Below are 24,294 nucleotides of genomic sequence, written 5' to 3'. Positions count from 1 at the left end.
CAATGGTTACCGGAAGCATGGAGCCGAAACACACATGATCCACCTTGACCTTTGGGTCAGATCATGGGAAACTGGATTCTTCATCACGCACATATTGACGATAAGAAAATCCTCAACAAAATGTCTAATCTTTCATTTAAGCCATCAAAAGTAGCGCTCAAAACAACCACACTAGTTTCTCTTATTTTCTCTCTGGGTCATGGTAAATCTTCGGGGAGCTATTGAGGTCAATCAAATGATCGGTTTTTGAAATTGTCGGAGTTAAAAGAGCCAAACATATTCCTTGACGATAACATTTTCTAACATGAATGAGTCATAAATTGTACACGAGAGACACCCGGGCCCACTTGCACAAAGCGATGTAAGCGCTAGCATGATCGGAACTACCATACTTTAACATAGGCTTACGATAGTCTTAGAGCTGAGATCGCTATGTGCAATCGGGCCCTGGTAACACAAACATATATAAGTTCAGTCATTGCGCAATTAATGTAGCGCCAAGGTACTGTTGCTCACTAAGTACGCTCCACCTGAGTCAGTGAGTGATTGAGTGATTGAGTGAGTGAATTTGGTTTAACGCCGCTTTTAACAGTATTACAGTTATATCGCGGCGTGTCAGTTTAATGTGGAAGGAAAGCCCCGGGTGCCGCTGCGCCTGAGCTGACAGATAAATATATATATAAAGAAATTTTGAATCCCTAGCTAAACGTGTAGATAAACAGACAGACGGACCAATACGTTCAGCAATATGCCAGTTGACCCATATACAGACAGTTTGTAGTATGACATTCATGCACATTATCACAAATGGGTCTGTAAACATATCAATAAAAGATTCATGTTTGTGAAGCGGTTTGCGGTTGTCCTCCAACAAAAAAGTAAACGGTCCAACCAGGAAGTCATGCAAAGGGGGGGATTATTGGAATTGCCCAGAAAACACGTGGGGGTCATACTTTGAAACTCTACACCCTCAACAATGTGGGTGAATGTGTTTCACTTTGAGCCTTCAAACACTTGCTGACTCTGATTTTAGTAGAGATATCTTGGCTCAAGTTTTTGCCGCTATTATTTTGCTGTAAAAGGGATATTAACTATTTTCCTTATCATGTGATTGTAATGTAAATCTGTTTTCACTTTCCGTTGAAATTGTATATGAATATCCCTTTCCTTTTGTTTTATGGTATTCACAAATCAAACTGAAGTGAAAGTTTCCTAGACCTTTTGGTTTCTTAGGGGATTTTTTTAAAGAGGTTTCTCAATTAGGTTGATGTTTTACTTCAGATAAATATAATAACAGATGTCACACTCAGGATATATGTGTCTGGTGTACGCTTTGTGTAATTATCATTTTAAGAACATGTTCGCTTGAATTCGGTGTGTGCCGTTAACGTTTGAGTGTGGTTAAGAGAATGGTTTGAGGCTGCTTTTTGTAATATTCTGCCAATATCATGTCAGGGGACACCAGAAACAGGCCTCTAACATTGTACCCACGTGGGGAATCGAACCAAGGCTTTCGGTTTAAGCGGTGAAGGCTCTAACCGTAAGCCAACTACCGCCCATTCATATTTAGTAGAACCCATGTGATCTGTTCTTGAACACACGCAAAGGCAATTCAAGTGTTCACTTTGAGTTGGGGTGATGTGTATAGGGTTGAACGTGACCTGCTAACCTATCGCCATGGCTACGTGCAAAGCGTGTGTGTGTCTGTGCGCGTGCGTGTGTGCGGGCGGGCGGGCGGGCGGGCGTGCCAGGCAGGGTGACAATCTATTAGACCCGTGAAGATTCCAGGGTAGAATAGGTCTTCAGCAACCCATGCTTGCCGTAAAAGGCGACTATGCTTGTCGTAAAAGGCGACTCACGGGATCGGGTGGTCAGGCTCGCTGACTTGATTGATGCATGCCATCGATCCCAATTGCGTGGATCGATGCTTATGATATCTATCACTTGATTGTCTGGTCCAGACTCGATTATTTTCAGACTTGTGTGGCTTTATACAACCAACCAACCCACCACTGTACCACAGAGGCGGTTGTTCACTTGAGTGAGTGATTATGGTTTTACGCCGCTTTTAGCAATATTCATGCAAAACCCCAAACCCACATGTTTATGACTAAAGTGATCAGATATTGCAATGGTTAGTCCCCCACTGCGGAGTCTAATGTATGATAGAACTCCATTAGTGCTGGTCGAAATCAAGACAGGGTGCAGAGTGTTAACTGGCTTTTTGTCATTGTTCTTGCCACCTTGGATCGCTGCTTGTGTTGTCAACGGGATTTTCTGGTCAAGATTATTTACAAGCCGGCGTTTTGTAGCTGGATAACTGTGATGTATAACAGCATCGCTGCAATGAAGAATTTATTATCAAACTGTTGACAACGGACAAGGTGTTCCCGAAACAAAACATATTCCTTCTTTTACTGGAGTCCTATTGAAGCCCTGTGTGACCTACGTCGAAGCTTTACAATGAACATGGAATTCTAGTCAAACGTTGAAATCTGAGCCAGCCCGAAGTAGAGACGATAGAGAGGCACGCGAACAGCTACAGACCAGAACGAAAGTAAATGCTTACGACGGCATAAAGTGTAATTGATAGGTCAGGTTAAGATGGGGTCATACATGTAATTATGTTGATCAATACCAACAGATCTGCCATTGAGTGTCATCAAGTCATCGTCCGTGTTATATCAGGCATATATCAAGACATACGGTGTGCATTTGAAGACCGATTGACGTCATGTACGATTGTCATGTTGGGTGTCCCAGCTTATGGCAGTGTTCTGAGTGTCTGATTGGGAACCTAACACTCTTCCTGCATGCACTGTTTACATCGTTAGCTTAGCATTCAATAGTATAAGGGGTAATTCGGGAATATACTTTCTCGTTACTCTGTTTAAATCACGGTGTCTGGAACATCTACCGTTTTTTGTCGTCACAACACGCAAGAAGATAGCTTTATTCATATGCACCAGAAACGTTTTAATTTTCAGACCTTCTAATAATGACATTTGTTTTTGGGTGGTGAGACGGAACTTGTCTTATAAACCTCCGGTGACGTCACTCTCTTGGTCTCAGTCTGGTTAAATCTAATAAACAAGGATGTTATAATAATCCTGTGATTTTATTTAATATCCCAGGAATTTTATTAATACGACTTTTGTTCTGATTGTAACATATAAATGTTTCTCTTTCAATTTATTTTGCATTTTAACACAATGTAATGAAATGTAAAATCAAATGACAAATGTTTTCTTTATATTTCCACGGAACGAACATGCAAACTTCGTATCTGTAGCCCAGTGAGTGAGTGTACCACTTGGCTACCGACGCGCTGATAAATCAATGCAATAATGTCTTTTTTCAAGCACCCCAGGCCAGAAACAGATATTTTACGCCCGTTTCCTAAGGTTCAAGGAAATTTATGAATATTACCTTAAGTTTCTTTTCCGGTTTATAATTTAGATAAAACTCTTCCCCTCGGTTTTTTATGATATTTAAAACTGTTATCCTGACGCCCCTTGGTTTTATCCAGCGGATGCGGATTTTAAATGTCATAAAAATCATCGGACGTGCTTTATTCTACACATCATATATTTTGTATATGCGGCTTAAGGTAACAAACACTGACATGTTTATGCAAAGTGTGTGAGTGTCCGATGCTACCAATAGGGCAGGATATGTTTATGCTTTCTCGAATACCTGGTGTCATCACTGGTCTTCACTGATCGATTCATATAATTTTCACCGTTATCATTTCTTTTACGACCCGTGAAGATTCCAGGGTAGAATAGGTCTTCAGCAACCCATGCTTGACGTAAAAGGTGACCATGCTTGTCCTAAAAGGCGACTAACGGGATCGGGTGGTCAGGCTCGCTGACTTGGTTGATGCATGTCATCGATCCCATTTGTGTGGATCGATGCTCATGATATTAATCACTGGATTGTCTGGTCCAGACTTGATTATTTACAGACCGCCGTCATATAGCTGGAATATTGCTGAGTGCGGCGTTAAACTACAAACCAAACAACAACAAAAATCATGCCTTTTACATCCAATGGAACCTGTCCAGTAGGATAATCGAACTGATTATTCTATTTTATATATGAATGAGGTTTTTATCTACGTTCTTGGTCAGCCATAGCGGGACTGTTAAATGAAAAAAAGCTACAAACCCCTGCAGGAGAAATATCTGCAAAAAAGTATGATTCCAACTCTAGCATGTCCATGTGTTAATAAATCACTACCAAATAGTTATGATACCAGGTGTTTGTAAGCAGGCGAGCGTATCCTGCCCCACCGTTGGCAGCCGTCACAAACACATGCAAAGGCAAGTGAAGTGTTCACTTTACAAACACGGGGCCTAACCATGTACGAAAAGAACAGTGTCACGTATTTGAAACATATGATTCTCCCAACTCTTCCAGTCAGTTCCGAACTTTGCTGGATTCACCAGCATTGATGCCCAGTTTTATAGGTAATGCCTATTGTCAACCAAACTGGATTGAAGCTGATGTTTTTTTTATGTTTTTTCAGCCGAGTTGCTCTCAAAGAACATTATTGTATACTTTATTATAATTGTTAACACATCTTAACTCCGTGGTCTAGTGGTAGAGCGTCCGCCCGGAGAGCGGAAGGTCCGGAGTTCGATCCCCGGCCGCGTCATACCAAAAGACGTAAAACGATGGTACTTGTTGTTACCCTGTCTGGCGCTCGGCATTAAGGGGCTAAAACAAGGACTGGTCAGCTCGGAGTCAGTATACTGTGTCTGAGTAGGGTATTCATGTTCAACTGTGACATGGTATCACAGTGAGCTAGCACTATAAATCGGCATCTGTCCGGACTAGTACAAACAGCCACACAAACACACACACGTACATGCACGTCGCTATATAAGTGCAATAATCTTGGACGCGACGTTAAACCCCATTTCACCTCACCTAACACATCTTAAAATCCATCCTTGAAGCGCGCATAAAATACAACTACAACTACTGCGTCTACAGAGAACTATCTTGTTCCAGTGTGTTGATGAGTATTGTTTTTCGCCGCTTTATAGCAACATTTCAGCAACATGGCGTGGGCAGATGAAGATAAAATTAACTTACGTCAGGTACAGGGCTAACTTAGAATTTTGACAGTCTTACGATATCTTAGGTCTACGATAGTTTCGAAAATAGGCTACGACAGCCTACGATTTCCTTACGATAACTTTACGATAATTTTAACGGTAAGATCGTTTCGAAAGTCTAGGCCCTGGGCATCACGCTTCGAACCCGGGCCTTTGGTGTGATGAGCCGAACGCTTTAACCACTAGGTCACCCAACCGCCTCCACTCCGCCTCAAGTCACCATCTCCTAATTAACATTGAATGGTGTGTTTATGTAGTATGGTACAATATATGGGTGTTCCCATACTTGTTTAGTTTGTATAGTGCTGATAAATGACACCACGTGACTGCTGTTGGAGAAATGGTAGGACAACTGGAGGAAGAATGTTATCCATGTAACGCTGAGCTGTCAAGTTTCCGTCAACGATGACCAGCAGTGTCCTCTCCTGCCCACAGATTCCTCCCCACACCATGACACTCCCTCCAGCATATGGTACGACCTCCTGCACGCAACACGCCGCCGTTCGTTCACCCCTTCGGCGGTAAACACGTTGTCTTCCATCAACCCTAAACATACAGAATCGACTTTCGTTGGTGAAGACAACCCTCTGCCAGTCACGTCGTTGCCAACGTCCGGGCCCATCTCAATCGCAGACGACAATGTTGCGCTGTCAATATATATATATAACCTTTTATTCCTCCATAAAGAAGAGTACAACAAAAGCAGAAATTAATAGATGAACATTTATCAGAACAACATATTATTTTGCATTAAATATGCAGAATGGTAATGCTAATGTATTGAGAGTTAGTTGAACACCATCTTAAACATTGGCTTGACATATTTAACAAACACTCGTGCAAAGTCATCAGCATCTTTGTCACATAGTCTGTAATCTCTTCTACAAGACAACACGACAATGTTGCGCTATCAATAGCTGTCCTCTGTATGGTCTAAAAGCCCTGATTCCATGAGCCCTGAGTCTCCTGGCCACTGCCCTGTGGCCTAAGGCATTTGTCGCCGATGACGTCACTGTCAGGAAGCGATTTCGGAGGTGCAAGGTACGCAAGTACCGCTCATCATGGGGCGTGGTCACCCTTGGTCTGCCTGTTCTTGGACTGTCAGCGGTCCGCCCTGTCTGTCTGTAACGTTGCATCAAGTTGGTAACGGCAAAACGGGAGCAACCGAAGGTTCGTGCAATATGGGCGTGGGTGGCTCCCATCCGTACCATACCCAAGGCTCGTTGTTCGACTGTGAGTCGTGGCATTTCTTTTGTGTTTTTATATCACTGTGGATGTCTGACTTGCCGTTGCAATCGTTTTATACCCTTACCCGCACGTGCATTTGCAGTTGTCTGTGGTGCACGTGTTTTTCACTTTTTCGCGTGTTATCTCGCAAACATGTATCAGGCGATTAACATTTTCTGCATACACAATTGCTGTGTTTAGGTTATGTGATTTAGATAGACTTCATCGGAAAAAAAATATACATTGTCTGAAATTTATATTTTCAGTTGGTAAAGTTTCTTTGGGACGTCAGTTTATAATTCAGGCTGTAAAAGAAACGGTTATATTAACACGGCGTACTTAAAGTCGAAGATTATGAGCTTTGACATATTATCCCCAGTCTCTCAGTTTATCACATGTAGAGCTCGTCTTATTTAACAACTGCCAACTGAATTCTCAAGGTTTTATAGATCTTGTTTTCCTGTTAATGCAAAATCCCACAAAAGTGGCCTTTGCTTCTCAATTCATTAAAATTCAGTAAAGGTTTCTCCACAGATATATTACGCAAAAGCATATAAACATGTACACTTATCACAGTTTAATAACAAACTTACTACTCTCAAAATTTTGTTTCGGGCAAAGATTTGAAATAGAATATCATTGTTGTCAGCCCGAAGTGTAGAAATCTAAAATAGAGGTAGTTTTTGGATAAGACAGTACAGTGTTTGTAATGGGTTTGCATATATTGCAACGGTTTAATAGAATTAATGTAACAAATGTATAAACAAATGACATCACTAACATAGATTAAGCACGTTAAACTGTTTCGTATTGTATCATACTCTTTACCATGAGTTTAATACACAGTTTAGGGGAAACGTCATCTAAACTGACGCCAGGTGGCTTACAAGGTCGTCCTTGGCCTGCAGTGTTGCCTTACAGGTCTTGTCTATAGATCGCCAGTAGGATGTCTCCTTGCAGTGTTGCCTTACAGGTCTTGTCTATAGATCGCCAGTAGGATGTCTCCTTGCAGTGTTGCCTTACAGGTCTTGTCTATAGATCGCCAGTAGGATGTCGCCTTGCAGTGTTACCTTACAGATCTTGTCTATAGATCGCCAGTAGCATGTCTCCTTGCAGTGTTGCCTTACAGATCTTGTCTATAGGTCGCCAGTAGAATGTCTCCTTGCAGTGTTACCTTACAGATCTTGTCTATAGGTCGCCAGTAGGATGTCTCCTTGCAGTGTTACCTTACAGATCTTGTCTATAGGTCGCCAGTAGGATGTCGCCATGCAGTGTTACCTTACAGATCTTGGCTATAGATCGCCGGTAGAATGTCTCTTTGCAGTGTTACCTTACAGATCTTGTCTATAGATCGCCAGTAGCATGTCTCCTTGCAGTGTTGCCTTACAGGTCTTGTCTATAGATCGCCAGTAGGATGTCGCCTTGCAGTGTTGCCTTACAGATCGTGTCTATAGATCGCCAGTAGGATGTCTCCTTGCAGTGTTGCCTTACAGGTCTTCTCTATAGATCGCCAGTAGGATGTCTCCTTGCAGTGTTGCCTTACAGGTCTCCTCTACAGATCACCAGTAGGATGTCTCCTTGCAGTGTTGCCTTACATATCTTGGCTATAGATCACCAGTAGGATGTCTCCTTGCAGTGTTGCCTTACAGGTCTTCTCTATTAGATCGCCAGTAGAAAGTCTCCTTGCAGTGTTGCCTTACAGATCTTGTCTCTAGATCGCCAGTAGAATGTCTCCTTGCAGTGTTGCCTTACAGGTCTTGTCTCTAGATCGCCAGTAGGATGTCTCCTTGCAGTGTTGCCTTACATATCTTGTCTATAGATCGCCAGTAGGACGTCTCCTTGCAGTGTTGCCTTACATATCTTGGCTATAGATCACCAGTAGGATGTCTCCTTGCAGTGTTGCCTTACAGGTCTTCTCTATTAGATCGCCAGTAGAAAGTCTCCTTGCAGTGTTGCCTTACAGATCTTGTCTATAGATCGCCAGTAGGATGTCGCCTTGCAGTGTTGCCTTACAGGTCTTCTCTATAGATCGCCAGTAGAATGTCTTCTTGCAGTGTTGCCTTACAGGTCTTCTCTATAGACCGCCAGTAGAATGTCTCCTTGCAGTGTTGACTTACAGGTCTCCTCTATAGATCGCCAGTAGGATGTCTCCTTGCAGTATTGCCTTACGTGTCTTGTTTATAGATCGCCAGTAGGATGTCTCCTTGCAGTGTTGCCTTACAGGTCTTGTCTATAGATCGCCAGTAGGATGTCTCCTTGCAGTGTTGCCTTACATGTTTTGTCTATAGATCGCCAGTAGGATGTCTCTTTGCAGTGTTGCCTTACAGGTCTCCTCTATAGATCGCCAGTAGAATGTCTCTTTGCAGTGTTGCCTTACAGGTCTCCTCTATAGATCGCCAGTAGGATGTCTCCTTGCAGTGTTGCCTTACAGGTCTCCTCTATAGATCGCCTGTAGGATGTCTCCTTGCAGTGTTGCCTTACAGGTCTCCTCTATAGATCGCCAGTAGCATGTCTCCTTGCAGTGTTGCCTTACAGGTCTTGTAGGATGTCTCCTTGTAGTGTTGCCTTACAGGTCTTGTCTATAGATCGCCAATAGAATGTCTCCTTGCAGTGTTGCCTAACAGGTCTTGTCTATAGATCGCCAGTAGGATGTCTCCTTGCAGTGTTGCCTTACAGGTCTTGTAGGATGTCTCCTTGTAGTGTTGCCTTACAGGTCTTGTCTACAGATCGCCAGTAGGATGTATCCTTGCAGTGTTGCCTTACAGGTCTTGTAGGATGTCTCCTTGTAGTGTTGCCTTACAGGTCTTGTCTATACGTCGCCAGTAGGATGTCTCCTTGTAGTGTTGCCTTACAGGTCTTGTCTACAGATCGCCAGTAGGATGTATCCTTGCAGTGTTGCCTTACAGGTCTTGTCTATAGATCGCCAGTAGGATGTCGCCATGCAGTGTTACCTTACAGATCTTGTCTATAGATCGCCAGTAGAATGTCTCCTTGCAGTGTTGCCTTACAGATCTTGGCTATAGATCGCCAGTAGAATGTCTCCTTGCAGTGTTGCCTTACAGATCTTGGCTACAGATCGCCAGTAGGATGTCTCTTTGCAGTGTTGCCTTACAGGTCTTCTCTATAGATCGCCAGTAGGATGTCTCCTTGCAGTGTTGCCTTACAGATCGTGTCTATAGATCGCCAGTAGGATGTCTCCTTGCAGTGTTGCCTTACAGGTCTTGTAGGATGTCTCCTTGTAGTGTTGCCTTACAGGTCTTGTCTATACGTCGCCAGTAGGATGTCTCCTTGTAGTGTTGCCTTACAGGTCTTGTCTACAGATCGCCAGTAGGATGTATCCTTGCAGTGTTGCCTTACAGGTCTTGTCCTTAGATCGCCAGTAGGATGTCTCCTTGTAGTGTTGCCTTACAGGTCTCCTCTATAGATCGCCAGTAGGATGTCTCCTTGTAGTGTTGCCTTACAGGTCTCCTCTACAGATCGCCAGTAGAATGTCTCCTTGTAGTGTTGCCTTACAGGTCTCCTCTATAGATCGCCAGTAGGATGTCTCCTTGCAGTGTTACCTTACAGGTCTTGTCTACAGATCGCCAGTAGGATGTATCCTTGCAGTGCTGCCTTACAGGTCTTGTCCTTAGATCGCCAGTAGGATGTCGCCATGCAGTGTTACCTTACAGATCTTGTCTATAGATCGCCAGTAGAATGTCTCCTTGCAGTGTTGCCTTACAGATCTTGGCTATAGATCGCCAGTAGAATTTCTCCTTGCAGTGTTGCCTTACAGATCTTGTCTACAGATCGCCAGTAGGATGTCTCCTTGCAGTGTTGCCTTACAGATCGTGTCTATAGATCGCCAGTAGGATGTCTCCTTGCAGTGTTGCCTTACAGGTCTTCTCTATAGATCGCCAGTAGGATGTCTCCTTGCAGTGTTGCCTTACAGATCTTGTCTATAGATCGCCAGTAGGATGTCTCCTTGCAGTGTTGCCTTACAGGTCTTCTCTATAGATCGCCAGTAGGATGTCTCCTTGCAGTGTTGCCTTACAGGTCTTCTCTATAGATCGCCAGTAGGATGTCTCCTTGCAGTGTTGCCATACAGGTCTTGTCTATAGATCGCCAGTAGGATGTCTCCTTGCAGTGTTGCCTTACAGATCTTCTCTATAGATCGCCAGTAGGATGTCTTCTTGCAGTGTTGCCTTACAGATCTTCTCTATAGATCGCCAGTAGGATGTCTCCTTGCAGTGTTGCCTTACAGGTCTTCTCTATAGATCGCCAGTAGAATGTCTCCTTGCTGTGTTGCCTTACAGGTCTTGTAGGATGTCTCCTTGCAGTGTTGCCTTACAGATCTTCTCTATAGATCGCCAGCAGGATGTCTCCTTGCAGTGTTGCCTTACAGATCTTCTCTATAGATCGCCAGTAGGATGTCTTCTTGCAGTGTTGCCTTACAGATCTTCTCTATAGATCGCCAGTAGGATGTCTTCTTGCAGTGTTGCCTTACAGATCTTCTCTATAGATCGCCAGTAGGATGTCTCCTTGCAGTGTTGCCATACAGGTCTTGTCTATAGATCGCCAGTAGGATGTCTCCTTGCAGTGTTGCCTTACAGATCTTCTCTATAGATCGCCAGTAGGATGTCTTCTTGCAGTGTTGCCTTACAGGTCTTCTCTATAGATCGCCAGTAGAATGTCTCCTTGCAGTGTTGCCTTACAGATCTTCTCTATAGATCGCCAGTAGGATGTCTCCTTGCAGTGTTGCCTTACAGATCTTCTCTATAGATCGCCAGTAGGATGTCTCCTTGCAGTGTTGTTGTTTTAAACGTGTATCCTCAATAATGCAAGCTACTGTGTCTATAGGTATTCCCTGTGAAGCTTATCTGAAGTTGCGTGAACTCCCTGACAATGTCCTAATCTTTTACACATACAATATATTTGTAACAATACTTACACAAATTAAAACTTCATCTCCCTTTGATCTCAAAACTCTGTTTACTTTGACTTTTGTAATTCGTAATACTCTTTCTATCTGGAAGAAAAAGGCCGACACGACCAAAAGTTTATTCGGTACACATTGCTTTATTAATCTCTTCTAAACCCTTCACATTTTCGACAGTTGGGTCCTGGGCAGTGATGCGCGAAATTTGACTTTTCGAATGTCAGTACTGAACATGGCAACATTACAATTTCGCCACTGCATAGTTCGGTCCTGCTACAAAGGTTTTCGACACTTCGGCCATGAACCATGATACTGCTTGCCCAGGTAATAACAATTAGCCTGCATCTAAAGCGTTTTCGCATTGTCAGTTACTGACAAGAGTTGCACCTAATTTAATTAACACGTTATGTCACTCGAATGAGACATTACCTTATTTTTTTTCAGATACGTATTTCGTCACTTAAAGATTTAAATTATAATAACATGGCCATACATTTTATCGTATTTATACATGATGTTCCTCTAATTACATGCATGATGGTCAGATGATATTATCATTCAGGCAAACTCAAATTCGGAGTACATGAGTAGATGTGTATCGTATTCATACACAGTTAACGTATGATCAGGCATTAATTAGATGTAAGAATTATCGTAATTGGTTGAAAATTTTAATCCCAGATTAGATAATGCATTCGTGAGTCGGATATATGCCATAATCTTACCTCAATATCAGAATGTTGAGATCTGGTTGGTTTACGTGATCTGGATAAAATACCATGTTTCCCGTCTGTGAGGGAAAAAAATCTGAGTGGGAGAATAGATCCTTATACCCCGCCGCGAAGGAAACAGGGTGCACGTGTAGTTCTGATTGGACGAATACACCCCTTATACCCCGCCACGAAGAAAACAGGGTGCACTTGCAGTTCTGAGTGTAAGAATACACCAGTTATACCCTGAACCGAAGAAAACAGGCAGCACATTTCTGAGCGGGACATTAAATCCCTTATACCCGCCGCGAAAAGAACAGACTATACAAGGATTTTTGAGCGCGAGAAAAAAAATCCCTTAACCCCCGCTTCGAAGCAAAAAGCTGCCTGTTGAAATAAAACCTCACGAGGGACGCATAAAACCACGTATACCCCTCGTGATAATGATACAACTTCTCCCGCGTCACGTCGCGTAATCCGAGCACCTTCCGAGTCAGCCTGATCGGCCGAGGAATGACATGTCAGCATGTCTTTGCTAAGCACAGTGAAATTCCCACGTAACGCCATGTGCGTATAATGTCATGCTCACACATTACGCTCATTACAGATCGGCCTGTCTCAAATACGCCATGTTAATCAATCATATATCTCGTCTACAACCTTCACTGTCACTTGAAACACTGGGAACCGGCCGAATGGCCCTCTACTCCCACGTAGAGGTAATGTAGTAGACTCAAACCCATGTTACTGGTTTACCGTCTCTTTGATATTAATTTCTTTAAGTGTTAGCAGGATGGAACATACTACACACAGAGCTGTGGAATGTTTGCGTTTGGCTCGCGTATTTTTTGCACCGTCGATATGAATGAGTGAGTTGGGTTTAGCGCCGCTTTTAACAGAATTCCAGTTATATCACGGCGTGTCAGTTTAATGTTGGAGGAAATCCCGAAGTGATGCAGGTCTCAGATGTTTACCACTTCGGTGAAACCCACGAGCACGGGTATGGTGCTGACAAGCCTAGAAACATAATCGGGGCGAACCGGGATTCGAACCCACAATCATAGGTTTCTGGCGTGCCCAAGGGACGCAACTCTGCACAGCGAATCGCGGCGCCTTAGACGACTGGGCCCCCCGTGCCCCCCGTCCATATGATACATGAAGTATTGTAAAATGAAATTGTGCTGCAATCCTATTAGTTGAGAAATGTTGCTGAATGGCATACGCCCAGAAAATTCTTTTCTGTGCGTATGAATATTGTTTGGATGAATGTGTTTTTTCCTCAATCATAAATATTGAGGTAGCCTATTGGTTAAAGCGTTCGCTCGTCACGCCGAAGACCCGGGTTCGATTCCCAACATGGGTACAATGTGTGAAGCCCATTTCTGGTGTCCCCCGCCGTCATATTGCTGGAATATTGCTAAAAGCGGCGTAAAACCATACTCACTCACTCACTTATATCTAGGATTAGGCCAGTTGTCTCTGTCCTGCGACACATTTACGATATTGATTCGTTAGCATTTTGTTGTGATTTATTGGTATAAGTATCAGAATAAGATCTGATCATCGAAACAGATTAATGTCCTTCATAAGACGAGTATTGCATTAATGAAGTTCATCATAGGCTAAGATGTTTAATGACAAAAACAATAACCCTGTGTAACAAAACATATATTTATTTATTTCTCTATCTCGGCTATACACAGACACCATTCAATAAAAACATCAACAAAATATACATCGACATACATTCCAAGAAACGAAGACTTTCAAGGAGCAAAGAGTTTTTCATGTTTCGACATTTAAGGCTTCCTCATGTGTACGATTAGACATAAATGATAATTATTTATTAATTAAAAACGACAAGAAACACGTCCACAATCAAAAGAAATCTCCATTATACGATTCCGACTTTATCGTGGGCATGTGTTTTTGAAACACTATCAGAAAGTGATGATACCAGGTGTTCACGAAAAGGTGAGCGTATCCTGCCCCACCCATAGTACCCATCACAAACACATGCAAAGGCAAGTATTTTTTTCATTAAAAAAAACGGGAACATATGGTACAAGGCAAAATAGGGAATTGCATCGGACATGATTTCTGTCACTGATTCGTTAAAATAGGGAAATTTCCTCCAACCGTCTACCTTAATTTGTTTTTACAACTTTGCTGAATGTTGCAGCCCCGAACTTTTGACGCTCTTTAAAATCTTCGTAGAGAGAGCTGCCCAACTCGAGTACCAAATACGTACACAACATTTGGCACAAGTCCAAAAAGATATTTTGAGTTCTTCAAAAAATACATGGTATAGGTATTCAAATCAAACGTATATGAATTGCTGGAGAATCAAAAATATCAGAAAGGTTTCCCGAGTAAGAAACTAGAAACTACGGAGTTGGTTATAACCATATTACACTGTTTGTAATACTATCCAAACATTAAAAAAAAAGATTAAATAATCTGTATTTGATTTTTTATGCCAAGGTCCATTGGGTTGTTTTACGTATATTGTGTTTGGTCGAACTGATTTCAGAAACGTATCAGTATTAGTAGGTCATTGTAAATCATCGATAAATGATTCGGTAAGAGGCAAGTGTATGAGGAAATTCAATATATTATCGTCGAGAACCAATGGACAAACAGAAAGGGAACCAGAAAGTTGCAAAAGCTTTTTTTCTCAGCCATGCAAGACGTGTCCGCTTTTTCTATCGCTCTTGGAAAAAAAACCATCTGAGATGTTTTCGTCCACTACCACTGAAGACAAACGTGCATAGATCGCGACCGAGACGCGACCGAGACGCGACCATTTCGCGCCTTGGTCGCGTTCGAAGTATGCTTGCTTTTAACCTAAGTATACCCACGTTCACAAACGTGTACGCATCCCTGCTATAACAAATATCTCACAACCGCAGACTAGATCAACACGTTATGATTGAACATTGACATCGAACTCCATCATACAATAATGCAAGTGACCAAGTAATAATATTTTTGTGATACTTTTCTTCAAAATTTAAAGCATGCTGTTCAAATAAATTACAGCTCCGTATAAGCCGGCAAAAGATACAGAAAACAAACAGTAACCTGAAATGAGTTTGCAATTGACAATGATAAATATCAACATTTAACAACATAGAAGGTAATTTACAGGTGTGTACATCAACAAACAAAATGAAACTGACATCAAGACAAAGAACCTGATATGCACACACGAAAATAAACTCTTCATGATTATGTCATCGGCAAGAATATTTCTTGAACAAGTTAAAGCTTCAACAAGAGGACGCATAATTTGTGATAATTTCAAGATACATACTACAATTACAGATTGACTTCTTTCACCTCTCTTCTGTTTCCATACGAATAGTTTTCATAAGTCACATTAAGACCTTTTCAACAACGTAATGAATTATAATTGCACTATCTCGTGCCATAATCTGATTGATATCTGGCTGTTTTTTAAATTAAAAAATATTTACTATCAATGATAAAAACAAAAGTTCGAGATTTTAATTCTTATCCCATATTTCTTCATCAAAGAATCAACGAAGGTGTTAATCTAAGAGACCCGAAGGAATAAGGTACAGCCAATATCCAACCAAACGAAGCAAATGTGTTTTTGTGTACAGAGTGTCAATACAAATATTTATAAATAAATAATAAGCATCCGTATACTTGCGCCACAATGCACTACTAAACAAGTACTAAAAGGCACTGAATAGATGTTTTCCGACAATAAAACACATGTAATTCATCAAAACCCAGCTTACACATCCAAAGGCAGTGATGCTTTTAAGTTTTATGTCTTATAGTATAATTGATGACATGTACTTCCATACTTACATTTTAGCTATTGTCCCATGTGGATGAATATGCAGTTCCTTACAGTCTCATCTAAATACATGATAACAATACGTGTTCCAATATTGGCGGAGTGGATTGGTTGGTGGCTTGGTATGGGGAGTTATGGTGGTGTTGATGGAATCATTTAAGGCTTTAAGTGGGTTCGAATCCCAAATGATGATTCTGGGTTGGTCAGCACCATATCAACTTCACCTAAGGCGTCCCTTCCACTGAGGTTATTACACGCTGTTTCTATACACTATAACCTTATCCCAATGTATATGTACACGTGCACATGTGTCATATGTAAAGTGATGTATTCAGCAAATGGGTTGAATTACAAGAGGCAGATGCATGTTAAATGATCAGAACTACACAGAACGAAAAACCATATTTGCAACACAAATAATAATTCAAGTGACAGAAATACTCCTAATGTAATCTTGCAAAACTCCAGTGTAAAATCCATTATACAACAAAAACCTCGCAACTCGAAACTCGAAATTGTATACTTCAAGCGGAATCCATCGACACTCCTTTTGTCTCGAACTAAGGGTTACTCGATATGGTCCCAGGGAATTTCAGTTTACAATGTTTCAATGTAATATGTAAGCGATTCCAAGGTTTTCTTCGCCACTTTTAGCCGAAATAAAAAGCAATGGTATACACGTTCAAGTTAAGTCAAGGCTATATGTACATGAAGTCGCATCGTTTTGGTCACAATTTTGTATACGTCAATTCTCATGAATGTTGGTGACAATTATTGTGATCACCATGGAGATAAAACAAATCATGGTTTAATGATATTATGTAAGAGAAGGCAACGAAGTAATGAAATATATTGAACGCTTAATGGCTCATGTCTGCAATATTTCAGCCATATTGAGACATTGAACGCTCAATGATGCATGATGCTTGGCTGGTAAAGAATGGTTGATGATTGGCTGGTTAAGAATGGTTGAAATAACAGTGCAAATGTTCCACAAAACGAAAGCAAATGTTGAACTCAAATCTTAAGATAATCAATATTAATACGGTGACATTCCTCGACAGAAACACACCAACTCACGTGGCCCCGACATAACGGCAACCCAGCATGCCGTGGCCTTAATGGCATACAGTTAACTCTCGATAATCCGGAACCTCTTGATCTGGAAAGTCCACCATCAATTGGTTACTCCTTGGAATACGCACAAGTTTAAAAAGTGAAACTATCCGTACACAGATAAGGAAATGTGTTAACAGATTTGTTAATGTGGAAAACTCATTGGGAAGGCTAGGTCCGGATTAACGAGGTTTCATTTTACATATTCAAAGAAACCAAACTAAATCAAAACTTACTCGCATCGCTGTATACTTACAATGATGACACAAGGTGTTTGGGATGACAAATAATTTGGAGCGGGAGCCTACAATTGTGATGCAATGCTTTGGAGATCGTGAATATGTAAATTATTCGAATATAATACTCTCAACAATCTCACAACATCTCTTCATATTACCCCTCGTCCCAAGAGAAAATACTCTGTTTAAACCCATAAAGTTCACACATGACGTAACAGATGGCAAATCCAATGACATGATGAGGTTAGCTGGCTTCTTCAGCATCATCAGATTGTTTGGATATCATGGGCTGTCTCTCTTCCTCGATCGGGGCTAATTTGTCATCAAATTTGTTCATGACGTCATTAGACAAGGATTTGGCCCCCATTTGCCCGTTAGCGTTCTTGGAAGCTTCCTCATCCCTGATGAGACGGTCGTGTGGTGTAGCAGAGTCAGCCTCATCATCTGTAGTTTCATCCATGTACTTGATCTTGTCAATTCCGTTCACATGCTTATCTGAAATTGAAAGAAATCTGTGAGTGAATGAGTGAGTTCGGTTGCTGTTCAGTTATATCACGACGTGTCAGCTTAATGTGCAGGCAAGCCTGAAGTGGTGCAAGTCTTAGATGTTTATCACTTTATTGAAATCGAGCTGTGTCCATATGGTGCTGACAAACGCCAAACCATAATCTAGGTCAATATGGGATTCGAACCAGCTTAGGTTTCTGTCACGTCCAAGGGAGACAACAACGAATCAAGGCGCCTCGGTCAGGGTCATCCGTGTCCCAATTGTATAAGGATGTTGAATTTGATATCGTACTGACAATACCCGCTGTTGGTGTTTATCAATAACGTCATCAAGACGTATTGCCTATAACCGAGAATGAGAAATATTTTGTACGTAAACTTCTACAGAACAGGATACACACTGAACCCATTTTGTTTAAGTGAGTGGCTGAGTTTGAGTCATGTCACTTTGAACAGTATTTCTGTTATATCGCGGGGAATGTCACCTTAACGTGAATGCACACAGTAGAGTGCTCATAAATGTCACAGACCTCATCGGGATGACTTCTGTTTAGGATAAAAATAGGATAACGCCTTGTCCACATGACCAAAAACGGGGTGACCCCTTCATCACGCTGACGAGGTAAGGATGTCATCTGTGGGATGATTCCACAACCTGATGCATATTGCACCGTCAACAGAAGGCACGTTCTGAGTATAGAGGGTATCTGAGACTTGTTTTGGTCAGATTTGAAATGAATCTGATCAACCCTACGTTTGGCGCCAATGGTGAGGCCATACTATTTCTGCGTCCTGTGATGGGATTCGAAACAAGGATCTTCTGATCATAGGTCGTACGCCTTGTCAACATGACCAAAGCTTACAAGGTACGGAAGACATCTGTGGGATGACGCCACAAACTGTAACGGATACATAACTGCATGCTGAAAGAGATCCATTAGTATCATGGATCATGACAGGACTGAAAAAGGGACGTAACTCGTCACAGATCGATCATGCAATCAGGTCATCTGACTTAACCGGAACTTAACCGGAACTAGATCTATCAGTCTTGTCGCTATCACAATACACAAATTGGCAGCAGCGTTGTCCCTAATAGAAACAGTCCACGACATAAAAATTGTAGATCTAATTTCTAGTTCTAGAGTCTAGGGGTAGCTATATCACATCTCTAGTGTAAAATATCGTAATTGTTAATTAACTTTCTAAAGAAACACATTTAGTTTTTGCTTTCAAAGTGAAATGCTCATATTGACATACGGAAACTGAGAAAGTCGATTATCAAATGATGACATGTATTGTAACTCTTCCATAACAATTGCACCACCCTTTCAATTACTTCTCTGCTTCCTTGCATCACGTGATATCCATGTGATCATCTGGAGAAAACTTTCACCATGTATCAGTGGTATATTAAGTAGTTTTCGAAATTAGATCAATGTCCAAAACGAAGCATGAAAGTTCGGGATATAATTATATGAAACGAAACAAGGGATATTGGATAACATATTTGTCAGGTGGATGAAGCCTGGACGTACCCTGACTTGATGGAGCTGTAGACAATGGCTTGTTACTGAGAAGGACTACAGACTCAGTTCGTGGACTAGAGGACAGAGGACTTCTCTCGTAAGGTCCAGGATCGTATTTCCCCGTGGACCGCCCATCTCGGAATTCTATTGCTTCTGGAGTCCCGTTCTGTGGCTTGGCAGCCTTCTCTGCATCCAGCTTCTGCAAAGATTGGAATGGGGAGTGAATTGTTCTAAAACGATTCCAGCTCTATTCCAGACACATTACAATGGGGTCTCACAGTATGAGCTTCACATTTTGTGTTTACAGTGCACCTCACTGGTCCGGATCCCTGCATTGGAGTTTATGTATTGTGAGTGAGTGAGTTGGGTTTAACGCCTCCTTGACTGTTATTTTAGTCAGATCACAGAGTGTCAGCTTGATGTGAGAGGAAAACACGAACTGATGCCTATCTTAGACATTACCCGCGAATGGACAAATCTAGAAACGTAATCTGTCAAACTAGGATTCCAACCGACAGTGATAGGTTTCTGGCATGTCTACATCTTCCCGAGGCAAGGGAGTTAACTGACTATAAAAGTACAGTTTCCACAGTCGCCGAACTAGGCTGGAATTATGGAGTATTTAGGCTGGACTAACGAGTCTATGCACAGTCCAATAAAAATCGCGTCACGAAATCGACATCCGGTTCGAAAACTGTCGTGCCGATTTCGGTCGATTGCAGGATTTGCAAAACATGTGTACCGACAACTTAGCGTCAACAGATAATTTCCAAATTATTTTTTGTTTTCCGTCTAGATGCTCACGTGATTTGATGCACTTCGCGAAGTAAGACCCATTTTTTTACAATATAGATCTTGATCATCGATCAGATTGTCTGCACTGGGCGACGCCATTTTATTTGAAGCAAATGCAAGTGATATGAGAGGTGGAATCTCATTGGTCAATAGGAGGAACATAGACGGGACATAACTCGTAATATCTACTGTTGGCGCTACAATCGATTCAACAAATATTCTAGGTTGTTCGGCAATGTATACGAGATGAAATGAATACTCCCGCGGCCGACCATATTGCAATTATCAATTCACTTAATTACAATATATCCTCATTTCTGAAGACAGGTATTGATTGATGCCTGTTCGCAAATATGGGAACATTGAACACCTCTATAACGTCTGTGACTGAATATATGGAATGTTTTGTGCAAATATATAAATACACAAATTGCAGTCATTATCTAAAATATGGACTCAATATCATACATTCTCATTGGTGAACCAAAACTGCAAATGCGTTAATTTAGTCATGCAATCTTATCAAACTCACCTTCATGCTCTTGAAGGCGTGGCGTTTCTTGCAGTGCCTGCTGGCAAAGAATCCCAGAGCAAAGAAGATGACGGCTCCAACCGCTACACCAACAATGACTGCCGTTCTCGTCTTTCCATCCATGCTGCCCTGCGCTACACGCTCCTACAAACACAGTATAAATAATGCAACAGATGGAATTTTACTTACGAGACATAACCAACCAACTGACATATGTTTTGTCACTTATATCCAGGAGGCCTGTAAATAATCAAGGTTTGGCCATGGAATCCTGTGGTCGACGGCATGAGCACCGATCCACGCCATTGGAACACGATGTCCTGTAATCGGCAAGTACATATATAAATTATATATTGTGACCACCTGTTCCTCACCCAAATTAGTTAGACCAAGTGAGTGTGCGTGTGTGAGTGTGTGTGTATGTGTGTGTTAGTTTGTGTGTGTGTGTGTGTGTGTGTGTCTGTATGTCTGTGTATGTGAGTGTGCGTGAGTGAGTGAGTGTGTATATATGTGTGTGAGAGTGTGTGTGTATCTGTGTCTGTCTGTGTATGTGAGTGTGTGTGTGTGCGTGAGTGAACGTTTGCGTGTGTGTGTGTGTCTGTGTATGATTGTGTGTGTGAGTGTGTGTCTAGGCATATGTGTATGTGCATGTGGGTGTGACTGTGTAATGGGTGTGTGTGTGAGTGAGTGTGAGTGTGTGTGTGTATATGAGTGTGTGTGTGAGAGAGAGAGACGGAGAGAGAGAGACTCACATAGATAGACAGAGAGAGAGAGACGGAGACAGAGAGCCGTAATGGTATGTGAATATGAGCCTCAGTCAGTCAATAGGGTTTGTTGACCTAAACACGGCGCAATGGAGGGGTTCGATCCTCGTCATTACGCTCTCAGTCAACCATCAGTGGACTGTGAGTGTCAAGTTAAATTTGTCATCTACATCTCTTTTCCTCGTGAATATTGACCGAGTGAACCAAGTCACACAGCTGTCGGCATGGGGCTCCTCTATATATTCATCGAAGAGGATTAACAGCAAACTGTTGTAGTTGCCTGCCTACTTCAGTGCGTGTTGTATCGCACATCGGTGATATAAGGCACATACAACGTGCAACTGCTTTACCCATCTACAACCCGCAATTCGCTCTTTGCCATCAGTGAGTGAGTGGGTCAGTTGTATTTAATGGTTGAACAATATTTCAGTTATATCACGGCATGTCAGCTTAATAATAAAATATTAATAATAGTCCATTTGTTATGCGTCCATAGTCCAAAGCGCACATTATTACCGAAGTAAATGCACGCTAATTTCATTCTCAGATCCCTGGGGAGTATACATATACAACTCAATCTTATAAGGCGCTAGAAGGTTAATAGTCACATTATCATCTAATCCTACCGGGTACCCTTTCATCGTTGGGTGGACAGAGGCATATTTCGAAAAAAAGTAATGTGCCTTAATAGACACCACATGTAACATATGTTTCAGCGTGGGGCAGGACCGAAGCAGTAGAAACTTCCGAAACGGCAAGCTTGCTGAATACGGTCACCCATCCAACTACTCTCCGCCTTTTTTCCCTGGTTGTGAGACACACAAGACCACGCAACACCATGTGGGAGGTAATTCCAACATGACGAAGGGTGTAGGCGTTTACATCCCACGACCAACACTATGGTGCTGACAGGCCTAGGAACAGAACCATTTTGATTATAGGTGCCGAACCTAGGGCAATCATGGTATGATTATGGAAGCAAACCTACACAATTAAAAACGTCAGCTACAAGTGCTACAAGGTTTAAACCCAGTTCTCTCTGTAGTACTCTCACCTCATCCACACTGGCTTCTACTTTATTTTCTTCAGCAGGGTCAGCCTCCTCATTTTCCAATCCAAGGACAGGATTATCTGAATTTGCAAAATAAGACACCTCCAAAAATATGTATCACGGAACAAAATACAGAAAGTACAGAATATACGTATGAAATATTTTCTAGGATGGACCCATCATCCCGAAACGATATTGAAAATTGCTAACAATTCCAATAATGGAGAAAATAAGTTTTAAGTTCGATTAAGTACCTACTACATGTAATTACATTTGTACATGACTTAGTTTTGTGTTTGTTTGTTGTTTTACGCCGCACTCAGCAATAGTCCAGCTATATGACGGCTGTTTGTAAATAATAGAAAAGGCATGGGTTGCTGAATACAAATTCTAACCCTGATCTGCCCAGGCCAGATGACTTAGTGCTGTGTCGGATGTCTTTTTGCATTAGCACTGTCGTCTTCTCTGCTGTTGGAACCTTTATTCAATTACTTCACGTAATAAGAGGCTCTATACACGGAATATGAATTGTAATTACACGGAACACAATCATCTACCTGATTGTCCAGTCACCGTCTTGTAATGCGCTCACGAGTCGGCTAGACGGTGTTTATGGGAATCCTGACGTCACAGAGTTTAATGTGACGTCATATTTTATGCTTGTTGCGTAACTTGGATAATACATTGGTTACATGTTGTAATTTGCTAAAGTTCGTGTACACCATTCCGCTGGTAAAATAACTTTCACCCTGTTACTGACACATAGAACTCATGTTATTGTTTAACCAACCTGTACGTAGATTGTATGGCAATGTTAGAACGATTTACCATCGTAATGAGATCGATTTGACAATTAAGGCCTTGTTGAAATGGTATAAACTTACCTATAGACGCGCTCATGGTAGACATTTCCTTTGTCAGAATGATGATCTCATGGGTTGGACGCGTGGCGTTGTCCACCACATCTACCTCATCCCCATCCCCAGAGTAACCAATCTCCACCAGCAGCTTTGACGTGTCCTCCGTCAACTCAGGAACGTCTGTCACAGCAACGTGCTCCGCCAGTGAGACGTTTGTCATATCCTCAACCACCAGACCACTTCCCTCCTCGTCCACGTCAAGGTCAATCTCATTAGGAGTTGGGGACACTTTCACCTTTCCCAAGGGGATGAGTTCATCCTCGCGTGCGTCCTTGGGTTCTACAGTAGCTGATTGAGCAAGCAGTTCAGTAATTTCGTCCATGTCTTCTCCTTCCTCTTCCGACAGAACATATCCGCTACCCTCTGACAGATCCACGTTAGATATGTCATGAATGTCCACTTCCTCTGCCTTTGTGTCCGTCGACTTCGGAGGCTCGTGTAGAGCTTCTGTAAACTCAATATCACCTTCTTGATGAACCTGACCCGATGAATCTTCATCATCTATGTCACCTTCGTCATCATTTTCATTTGTTTCTAAACGTTTCTCGCCTTCACCAACGGGCACACGTTCATCCTTATCACCATCCTTTTCAGGTTCATCGCTAAGCATCTCAGCAGCATCTGCGTCAAGTCCCCAGCAAAACATTTTATACTGAGGACTGGCTCTTGCCTCTAATGAGGAACATGACTCACAAAACACATCTGATGTTCGCGTGCAGTGCTTTAGCTCGAATAAACCGTGGCCACATTTGGAGCAAGGATAGCAATGATCCAGGACGTTCCAGTCAGGAAGGAAGTGTCCTTCTGGGCAGCGACGGCACGCTGTCTCTTTGGTGTCCGTGCATGACGCATGCGCATAGTACCCAGGCTTGCACCGTCTACAGCCTGACCTTCCGGGGAAACTGTCGACTGTCTGTAACAGAAACAAATCATATTAAAGGGGGCTATGTTCAATGATCTGGCATCCTTTTGTGGTATATGTCTAATTATAGACTTCGTGCCAGACTGTAACATTATATCTGTGCATT

At 42.1% G+C, this 24,294-nt stretch overlaps 2 protein-coding genes across 2 annotated transcripts in view; one reads left to right on the top strand and one right to left on the bottom strand.

Moving 5' to 3' along the window:
• LOC139462218 (xylosyl- and glucuronyltransferase LARGE1-like) overlaps nt 1–24,294 on the top strand; it is a 472,136-nt gene that overhangs the window by 153,890 nt on the left and 293,952 nt on the right. The gene's annotated exons all lie outside the window — the stretch shown is intronic.
• LOC139462219 (uncharacterized) overlaps nt 13,670–24,294 on the bottom strand; it is a 43,581-nt gene continuing 32,956 nt past the window's right edge. Inside the window, exons 2-6 of the mRNA XM_071243813.1 lie at nt 23,231–24,179; nt 22,350–22,426; nt 20,532–20,675; nt 19,214–19,403; nt 13,670–17,663 (exon numbers count right to left, since the gene is read on the bottom strand). Of these exons, the coding sequence (XP_071099914.1) occupies nt 17,413–17,663; nt 19,214–19,403; nt 20,532–20,675; nt 22,350–22,426; nt 23,231–24,179 (1,611 nt within the window). The 3' untranslated portion in view covers nt 13,670–17,412. The remainder of the gene's footprint in view (nt 17,664–19,213; nt 19,404–20,531; nt 20,676–22,349; nt 22,427–23,230; nt 24,180–24,294) is intronic.

This window comes from Haliotis cracherodii, unplaced genomic scaffold (assembly GCF_022045235.1).
Source record: "Haliotis cracherodii isolate W230 unplaced genomic scaffold, xgHalCrac1.p SCAF_15, whole genome shotgun sequence".
In the NCBI taxonomy this organism is placed as follows: domain Eukaryota; kingdom Metazoa; phylum Mollusca; class Gastropoda; order Lepetellida; family Haliotidae; genus Haliotis; species Haliotis cracherodii.
The sequence above is the reverse complement of the archived record's forward strand: the minus strand, read 5'-3'. Positions and strand labels throughout refer to the sequence as shown.